This window comes from Miniopterus schreibersii (assembly GCF_964146895.1).
Source record: "Miniopterus schreibersii genome assembly, chromosome: 10".
In the NCBI taxonomy this organism is placed as follows: domain Eukaryota; kingdom Metazoa; phylum Chordata; class Mammalia; order Chiroptera; family Miniopteridae; genus Miniopterus; species Miniopterus schreibersii.
In genome coordinates this window covers 46,736,735-46,746,652 of record NC_138110.1, presented here as the reverse complement: position 1 = coordinate 46,746,652, position 9,918 = coordinate 46,736,735, and the positions used below count along the sequence as shown (strand labels likewise).

Genomic DNA, 9,918 nt, shown 5'->3' with positions numbered 1-9,918 from the left:
TTTAGCAGTGAACATAATTCTTCACATAATTTTATTTTATCCTTTAAAGACAGCATTAGTATTCATTAAATAGATCCACAGGTAAAATGTATTTTCTGGGAGTATTTTTGACATCTGTTTATTAAACTCGGCAGATATTAAGTTAGTATTTTCATCTGAATAAACCCCCTTAGTATGCACCACAACTTAAAATATAACCTAAAGGTAAAGCACTTTGGTACCCCATGCCGTCCTTGCAACTTAACACCACAGCGAATGCTATAGCAGTTCATAAATTTATTTAAATACAGGTATGAGTCTTGACGTCGATCACGGTTCCCACGTTCGCTTTCGCTACATCCAGGGGTTCAGTTACTCATCGCTGCCCTCCACCAGTCTCTGCTGGCAGGGCACTAACACTTGGTGTTCAGACAGCACCATCTGTAATAATCCAAAGTCATGGGAAGACAGGACTCACGCACCCTCCCGTTGTCTGAGACAGCAGCCCACAGAGTCCGTGTAAGGCTTCCTGAGACTCTCCGCAGTGACAGAGCCAAGGCAACGGCAGGACAGAAACTGAGTCAAGCTGGCATGTCCCACGGTAAGGAGACTATACGCAAGGCCGGGTTCTGCACGAGCCGAGGGCCTGATGGAGCTCCTGGCTCCCGGGCTGTGGGGCACTCTCTCCACCAGCCGGCCCTGAGACACCTATGTGGCCTCTGAGTGCTCATCTTTGGAGGCAGCAGAGGCGCCGGAGGGAAGCACCGTCTGCTCACCCCAACTAGACGCAGCGTGAGCCAAGACGAGGAGGTCTCACGAAGAGGAAACTGTGGGACCCACGGGCACTTCGACATTCATGTGGCATCTAACACACCGCCACCGTCCCACGTTCCTGTCTGATAACAGGACTGCTTTTGGTATTTGCTCGGCTGCCCTTGTGTCCTTAGCAGGTAGGAAAGCAGCAAGCATTCCCCAACCGCCCAGAAACCGGCGTCTAACCACCATCTCTTTTCCCAACAAGCTAACACAACAATATTTTAAATTACTTTGAAACTTTAATTACAGGTACTTTTCCACTCAACATTTCCAAGTTTGGATTCTCTCCTCTTCTGCATAAAGGCTGTCAAGGTGGTTAAGCTAAACCGTGTGCCTTTTCCTATGTACATATCTACACCCAAGTCTCTTCTTTATTAATAAAAGGTGTCTGGGTTGCCGTCCCAAACCAACAGCTCTGCACTGGATTCCAGCTTGTAAAACTCAGAGAGGAAGCGACTTCAAAGGAGGACAGGAAGCAGCCACAATAAAAAGCTGTAGCTTATTATTCATTTCTCCCAAGTTCACCCCTGAAACCTAATAATAATAATTAAGAGGAAGAAAAGAAGACGACCTAGCTCTCCCCTGCCCCCCTGCCAGACACACTAGCCCCACACGCGCTGCGGCCTTAAAGTGCAATTACTGTCGCGAAGGCGCCCGGGCCGGGGATCCGACTGGACCGAGTTCAAAGCGCGCGGCTCCCCGCGCGGGCTGGGAGGGAGGGAGGGCGCAGGAGGGAAGGCACCACAGGCCTCGGGCGCTGGGCTGCATCGGAAGCAGGGGCCTCTCTTTTCTAAGGAAAAAACTGTAAATGGTAAGGAAACCCGGTTTGGAAAAATACAACTTTTAAAAAATGTCTATCTGAGGATATTCCAGTGCAGCAGAGTCCAGAGGCAGGCAAGCGCAGCAAGGACCAGGGGGCACGCGCTCCCCCCGGGCGCCCGGCTCCCGTACTGATGGGCCCTGTGGTCCTCCGAGAAGTCCTCGGGGCGGGGCCCGGAGGAAGCACACTGCACTAAGGGCATCTGGTAGGACGTGGCTCTCTTCTCGGGCCTGTCCGGACTGGACCCGTCACTGGGCCTCTGGCCATTGAACAGCAGATAGCGGCCGCGGGCGTCCTGCTCCATTTTGAAGATCTCGTACTCGGTGTGAGGTAGTTTGATTCCCAGCGCCACACAGCCATTGGTGTGCGTCACATCCTGCTGGACGCCCACCTGCCAGGAGCCCTCGGCCCCACATTCGTTCCCATTGAAGACATTGAGGAGCGAGGCAGTGGCCGCATCCATGGGGGTGACCTTCATGTGGTTCACTGCAAAGGAGAGGGGACATTTCTGTGACTCTCAGGGAGTGAGCTGCGGTGCAGAAGGCCCATGGAGCACCTGCGGGCAGAGCTCCATCTCCCCAAGGCTTTCTGATCTAAAACCACCCCTGACACCCACCTGCCCATCTGACCGCAGCCAGCATAAAAGCATTCTCAGGTGGAAAACTCAACGCATTGCTCTGAATAACAATCACACCAAATGTATGTTGAGCAAAAAAACCTAAATTCTGCGTACAAATGCTGAGCCCAGATTGCAATTGGTCGCAATTGTCTTTGATGACACTGACTCTTTGGGACTGACAAAATATTCAATAAAACCAGAATTTTGATTTTTTTTTTAAATGAAAAGATTTTAAAATAGATTTGGTGTCAAACACTCATACTAGTTAGAAGTCTTCCAAATTAATACTGGCCCATAAATTGGGCAACTAAAATAAATTAGACTACAAGCATGAAAAATGAATACATATATTAAATACAAATCCCAAAACTTATAGAGGACTCTTTTGAAGGCCCTCCCAGAAGACTGTATTCTGTGTATACCAAGAGAGCTTTGGAGTCGAATCAGACAAATGTGGCCATTCTCTTGGCTACAACTATCAAAGGTCCATTCTCCTTGGAGCAAATCTTCCTTTCTTAAGAGAAGGGCTAAGACGCCCTAGGGCCTATCTGGGTTATCGGAAACACTCTATACTAACTAGACTGAACCGTGGAATGCTATCCTGAGAGCGGTCATCCCCAGTGTCCAGGCCATCCCTCTGAGTTGCCATGACAGGGCTGATACCATCTTACAAAGATGTACAAGCTTTAAAAAAATCTAGACAGAGAGACCAAAAGACAGCCCTTCCCAACAAGAGCCCAGTGAATTTCATTCCTCACCTTCCTCGCTTATTATTAAGGATCCTAAGCCTCCCACCTTGGAGCATGTGACAGCTTCCCCATGCAGGACAAACCCAGCACTGGAAGCGACACCTCTGAGGCCCTGGAGTGTAACTAACACCTGCTTTTTATCACTCATGAAAGAAAGCACAGTGCATGCAGTGTGATGTTACCACAGGGGTAGCTCAGAATATGCCATGAGCTGCATATAAGAAAGGAAATGTGCAGACTTGAGATTTCATTCTTAGTCACAACCGGGGCCACACGTGACACTGCACAGAGGTGTGGGCTCCCCCATTTCTAGTAACCTCTTGGGCCACACCTGACACCAAGCACAAGGGGGTGGGCTCCCCCATTTCTAGTAACCTTCTCCTGGGCCACACCTGACACTGTGCACAGAGGTGCGGGCTCCCGGCACCAGGCCTGCGGGCTGAGCCGCCCACCCTGGCTGGCAGAGGAGTGCAGAGGCTATTGTAAATGATGACTGTGGGGCAGAAAGAGATCCCTAATCTCTTCTCCATCTCTAGCAGAAAAGAGACCCTTTCCCTTGGGTTCCGCCTCAACAAAGCTCACAAAGCTGCTCACTCTCCCTCACCCACTGGGCTGTTACCCTGGGATTTGAGGCAGGAGACCTACCTTTGAACACAAACTCAGTTCCTCCCATGACCCTGGAGGAGTGCACGCCCCGGCTGTAACGGCCCTTGGCATAGATGGTGAAGGTGGGATGCTTGCAGACGGGGTCCGAGTAGTGGTAGTAATGCCCTTCCCAGGTGTTATTGTTGTCGTGGAAGATGAAGTGGCGCGTGAGGAAGAGGACTTCGGGCCGCACCTCACAGCGCTGGCTCACCCACTCACCATGCAGGCCAACAGTCAGGTCAGCCTTGGGGGGCAGGAGGGGAGGGTGGTGCTCGTCTGACCGGTGGATGATTCGACAGGCTATGCAGGCATGGTCGTGGTTCTGCAGCCAAGACAAACACAAGGAGAGACCTGTCTTTACAACAGCGCACTGTACACATGCTTTCTGCAAATGGCCATCACCATAGTGGGCGTGGGTAAAGCACCAGAGCACCATGACTTGTGACCTGGGTACCCAAGAAGCACCTGGAGCCATGCCTCAGGGCACAGGCGGGGTGTATGTGTTCGCATGTGTGTGTGTGTCCACAAGTGCACATGTGTTTGGTTGACATTAGGAACTTAATTAAATATTTCCTAAGGAGATATGAACCCTTTTTAGAATCCTATTACATTTTCAGAATACGTGTGCTAGATTCTCTTTCAAAAAGAAGGATTTATATCACCTCACACCCATTAGGATGACTACTATAAAAACATACACACAAAAAAACAACCCAGCCGGGTCGAGCATGGCTCAGCAGTTGGGCATCGACCTAGGATCCAGGAGATGTAGGTTCAATTCCCCTTCAGGGCACATGCCCGGGTTGTGGGCTCGATCCCCAGTTGGGGGCCTACAGGAGGCAGCTGATCAATGACTTTCTCTCATCATTGATGTTTCTGTCTCTCTCTCTCCCCCTCTCCTTTCCTCTCTCTGAAATCAATAAAGATATATTAAAAAACAAAACAAAACAGAAAATAACAGTGTTGACAAGAATGTGGAGAAATTGGAACTCTTGTGCGCACACTGCTGGTGGAAATGTAAAACGCTGCAGCTGCTATGGAAAAGAATTACAATATAACCCAGTAATTACACTTCTGATTTATACCCGGCAGAGTTGAACCCAGGGTCTCAAAGAGATATTTTTTCGCCCATGTTCATAGCTATTATTCACGATAGCTAAACTATGGAAATGACCCAATGCACATTGACAGATGAATGGATAAACAAAATGTGGTCTATCCCGTACAATGAAATACTGTTAAATCTTAAAAAGGGAAGGAAATTCTGACACATGCTACAACATGGATGGACCTTGAGGATGTTACGCTAAGTGAAATAAGCCAGAGACAAAGGACAAATACTGTGATTCCACTTATATGAGGGACCTGGAGTAGTCAAATTCACAGGGATAGGAAGTAGAATGGCGGTTCAGGGCTTGGGGAGGGGAAATAGGGAGTGTTTAATGGGCACAGAGTCAGTTGGAGAAGATGAAAAAGTTCGGCAGATAGGTGATGGTGATGGACGTATAATAATATGAATGTACTTAATACCACTAAACTGTACACTTAAAATGGCCAAGACGGTAAATTTTATGTTATGTGCATTTTACCACAATTAGGTATTTTTCATTAAAAACAACTGGGAGATAAGACACACACTTTTTTTTTTTTTTTTTTTTTTAAAGGACAGCATCCAATTGCTGTGGACTAGAAAGGGAGCTGTCTGGTAAAGGAGGGAGTGAAGGAGGAGACCCGAAGAAAGGCAAGAGCAGAGCCTCAAAAGACAGCAGGCACACCTGCCATCCATTTGTGTCTGCTGGCCTCAGGGTTTGGAAGGTTTATGGGCTCTTAATATGCTTCCTGCTTAATAGCTTTAAGCCATTTAATAAGTGCAAGATAGCTGGGGCTCCTCTCTCGCTGAGTCTGCTTTATAACACTCACACAAGCCCTGAGACAGGGCCCTCTACGTTTGTGGCTAGAAAACCTATTAGTAGGGTGGCCAGACACTGTCAACCATGTAAATCCTTATGGCCCAGAGGGCTCAGAGATCACATACAAGCTGGGTTCTTGACCATTCCTGCCAAGGTCTGGCTGTTTGACCTAAGTCACAGGTACCTGCAAGCCTGCCTCCCTGGATGTGGGGACTATCTCTCTGCTATTCTTCCTCCCATACAGGGGGCTGTGAAGCCAGCCGGGCTACCAGACACTGGCCATGCTAGAAGCGTGACTCAAATCTGACTGGTGCTAGGTGGCGGTGACAGCTGAGGCTCAATGTTCAGGTGGAGAGCCCACCGACCGAACCCTGTGCTCCCCTGCCCAGGGATCCATGCTGTGCAGCTGGTGGAGGGTGGGCACTCTGGGCAGGCACACACTTTTTTCCTAAAGTCAGAAATCCAAAACTCAAAGCCCTTTTCATCTCCAGCATTGACTCAATGTGAAGTTGCTGAGGTTGCTGTTCAGTTAAATGCTCAGCCATCTCAGACGGGAGGAGAGCGGTGAGGAGAGGGCCTCCAGCTGCCAGCCCTCTACACTCTCCTCCAAAGAGAGCTCAAGCTCACTCACTTGTTGCTGTGTTCACTAGATGAGCCTAGAGTTGTAATTCAAGGGAGAGAAGGGTCCCTTCGCTGATACTGCAACTTGCAGAACATGAGATCAAATGGACAGCTACAGAGTGAGATAAAGGCAGAGTATTTGTGTCCTGGGGCCCATGCATTTGTGGGCCCATGGTGTCTTACAAAGGACTCTGGGAGCACAGCGGAGAAGCTGCTCAGCAGCCTGTGGTCAGCAGCAAGCTGCTGTCTGAAAGCTCGGGTGAGGAAACGGAGAGGGAACACCTGTACACAGCCCATGAGGGCCGGGTTCAGTTGCACAGACAGAGAAAGTTCCAGCCAGGTCCTGAGGGCAGGCCATTCGCCAGGCCCAAGCTTTCAGCAGCAACTGTCGCTTAGCAACTGGTGACCTGGGGCAAGTTATTTATCTCTTTATGTTTCAAAGTCATCACATAAAATGGGGATCATTATACGTACTTGCTTAACTACTACAAGAAATGAGCAGTAGATCAAGGTGGTTTCCACTCAGTGCAGCCAGAAGCACTGGGAGGAGGTTTCTGAGTGGCGGGCTAGGGGTGGGATCACATTGCAAGCACAGCCTTCACAGGAAGACTAAATGGTATGCCCCACGCTACACATGCCACTATCTTTCAAATGCATGTTAGGGTGAATCAGACACACATTTAGCTAAAAGAAAGCATCACCAAATTCAGTAATTTTCTTATTAAACTATCAGGAGGTGAAAGTTCCAAAGATTTTTTTCCCTAAAAGGGGGGTTCTGTTACTCTAAATCTGAGAGGGGAAGGAAGTTAATATGATTTAAGTGTAACACCATACTAGCTCCCATGCCCAGGAAGTAGCCCCTTAACTGCTAGCAAAGCTCATCAGGATCAGCACATTTATCCAACCGTACCTATTGTCCCTGCTCCCCTACCCCAGCCCCACATGGTCTGAATAAAACCAGCCCATTACTCAGATTCAAATCTCTGAGACTCCACGGACAGGTGAGAGGTGTTCTGGGGCCGATGCCTGTTAACAAGGACACCGAGCTCTGCAGGAGATGGCCTTGGAAAGAGAGGACCCTCTGGGAGCACAGGCTCCCCACGAAGAGCTCTGTGCTACTCCACCTGGAGCTCACCAGCTGGCAGTTTGCTAACTGCTCCTCCACCTGCTCACTGAGCAGACCCTAAGCGGCCCAAGTGGACGGCCTGTTTACTTCTATGCCAACTCAGCCTCCACCTCCCCTTCCTCCCGGGAGTTCCCTACTACTTGCTTTGCTATCTGTAATTTGGGAATATAAAAACATCGATTGCAATACTTTCAACAATAAAGAAAAATTAAAACCTAAAAAAAATAAAAATAAAAACATTAATTGTGAACACTTCATCTCTGGCCGTTCTAAGGAGTGAGTCTCAATCCCTGGAAAGATTTGTTTGTTTCCTCCAGTACCAATATCAATTCAGGGACTGCCCAGGAGCTTAAAGGAGCAAGTGCAGTGAGGGGACATGGGCACAGTTGTCATCAGGTCCACGTTGTTCTAGAAAGATGCCATGCCCAGCAATGTTAGCATCTGGCAGGGGTCTTGAGCTCTGAGATGAGGACCTGGCTGAACTACGGTCAATTCAGGTGAATGATGGTCTTGACCTGAAGCATTTCTCAGTAGAGAAAAACAGATTAGGTAGTTCTGGGGAAGCTAGCCATTTATCAATCAGTTGGGTCTGCAAGGATTTAGGGAGGGAGTGGGGGGCCCTTGGTATTATTGGTCTTGCCAGATTCCTAAACTAGTTATGTGTTGTTTTTTTATTGTGGTAAAATAAACATACTGTAAAACTTACCATCTTAACCATTTTATGTGTACAGTTCAATGGTACAAGGTACATTCATATTGTTGTGTGACCACCAACACCATCTATCTCCAGAACTTTTACATTTTTCCAAAATGAACCTTAGTATCCATTAAACAGTAACTCCCCTTTCCTGCCCCAACCCAGACCTTGACAACCACCATTATACTTTCTGTCCCTATGACTTTGACTACTCTAAGTACCTCATATAAGTGGGATCATACAGTATTTGTCCTTTTTGTGACTGGCTTATTTCACTTAGCATAATGCCCTCAAGGTTCATCCATGTTGTAGCATGTATCAGAATTCCCTTCCTTTTTTAAAAGCTGAATAGTATTCCACTGCATGTACGTGCCACATTTTGTTTATGAATTCTTCTGTTGATGGACATTTGAGTTGCTTTTACTTTAGTGGTTATTGTAAATAGTAATACTATGAGCATGGATATACAATCTATTCCAAACCCTGCTTTTAATTCTTTTGGGTATATACCCAGAAGTAGAATTGCTGGATCATATGGTAATTCTATGTTTAACTTTTTGAGGAACCACCATACTTGTTTCCACAGCAGCTGCACCATTTTACATCTCCCCCGGCAATGCACGAGGGTTCTAATTTCTCTACATTCTTGCCAACTATTGTCATTTTTTTCTCTAACAGCCATTCTAGTGGGTATAGGGAGATATCACATTGTAGTTTTGATTTACATTTCCCTAATACTTAGTGATGTTGAGCATCTTTTCATGTGCTTATGGGCTATTTGTGTGTCTTCTTTGGAGAAATGTGTATTCAAATTCCTGGCCCATTTCTCAATAGAATTGTTTTCTGAGTTGACTAGTTACCTTTTAAAATAACTATTCTTTTAAAATAACTATTTAAAAGAAACCAAAAATGTCATAAACAAGGGTGAACTTTTGGCCTCTCTGTGAATACTGGCAACAAAGGGACAGCTTAGCCATGGTTGGATAACACCTCTCTGTTCTGTAGACAGATCTTTTTAAAAATTTGTGTTCTTAATACCTTGGATTGAATAAAAACCAAAATGCCTACAGGAACCACTAGGGGAAGAAGAAGGTAAAGCTTGTATATTGTGTTGGCTCTAGTGTTTCTCTTTTCCAAGACGTTTTGCTTAAACAGTAGCCTTGCAATATTAATAAAGGAAGAATTTTTCAACATGAAGAGTAATCTGTACTATGAGATATCATCTTTATGAAGTTACTCTCTTTTTCTGGACCATGTTCTGACAAATGATTCTCACGTGAGAAGCTTTATTCTCCCAGGCTTTCCGATCGGGCTTCCACATCACTCCCTTCTACTGAATCTCAGAAAGCTATTTTAAAGTCAGGGTTTCTGTACACAGAAGCTCTGAAGATTAAAGCAGAGGCCAGAACGTGTTTCCTTGTTGCTATTCTTTACACCGTCTATAAAAAGCTTTACTTTCAAAAGGGGAGGGGAGGAAAAAAGATCCTTATACAATTAAACTCTTGGGAAAAAAACAACACATGAAACTTATTCTAAAAATGAAAAATCAACCTTAAACTTTATAAGTGAGCAATGTTTTAGGCAAAGAGGGGGGCTTTCCCCACTCTCCTTTCTGATTCCTGCCCGGCGCCCTGGTAACACATCAAATAACTGCAGCTTGCACTGGACAGGGCATTTGACTCTGAGGAAGTTCAAGTATAGGCTCCTTAAACTTTACAACTTCCTGAAGAGACCACAGGTACACTTTAAAGATGAGTCCACCAGGGCACAGAGAGGGAATAACATGGCTCAGATGGCTTTAGGAGCCAAAAGTAGAAACTGGAACATAATTTGGTCTTGGGGCTTGCCGAGAGCTACTTCCCAGAGCCTGGATGCCTCTGAGGCTGACGGCCTGCAAAGAGCACATTTCCCTATGAGGGACTCCAGCCCTGGAAAA

General features: G+C 46.8%; 1 protein-coding gene across 1 annotated transcript in view; it reads right to left on the bottom strand.

The window, feature by feature from the left end:
* APCDD1 (APC down-regulated 1) overlaps nucleotides 1-9,918 on the bottom strand; it is a 33,036-nt gene continuing 23,118 nt past the window's right edge. The window contains exons 4-5 of the mRNA XM_081149699.1: nucleotides 3,629-3,950; nucleotides 1-2,101 (exon numbers count right to left, since the gene is read on the bottom strand). Coding sequence (XP_081005825.1) covers nucleotides 1,650-2,101; nucleotides 3,629-3,950 — 774 coding nt within the window. The 3' untranslated portion in view covers nucleotides 1-1,649. The remainder of the gene's footprint in view (nucleotides 2,102-3,628; nucleotides 3,951-9,918) is intronic.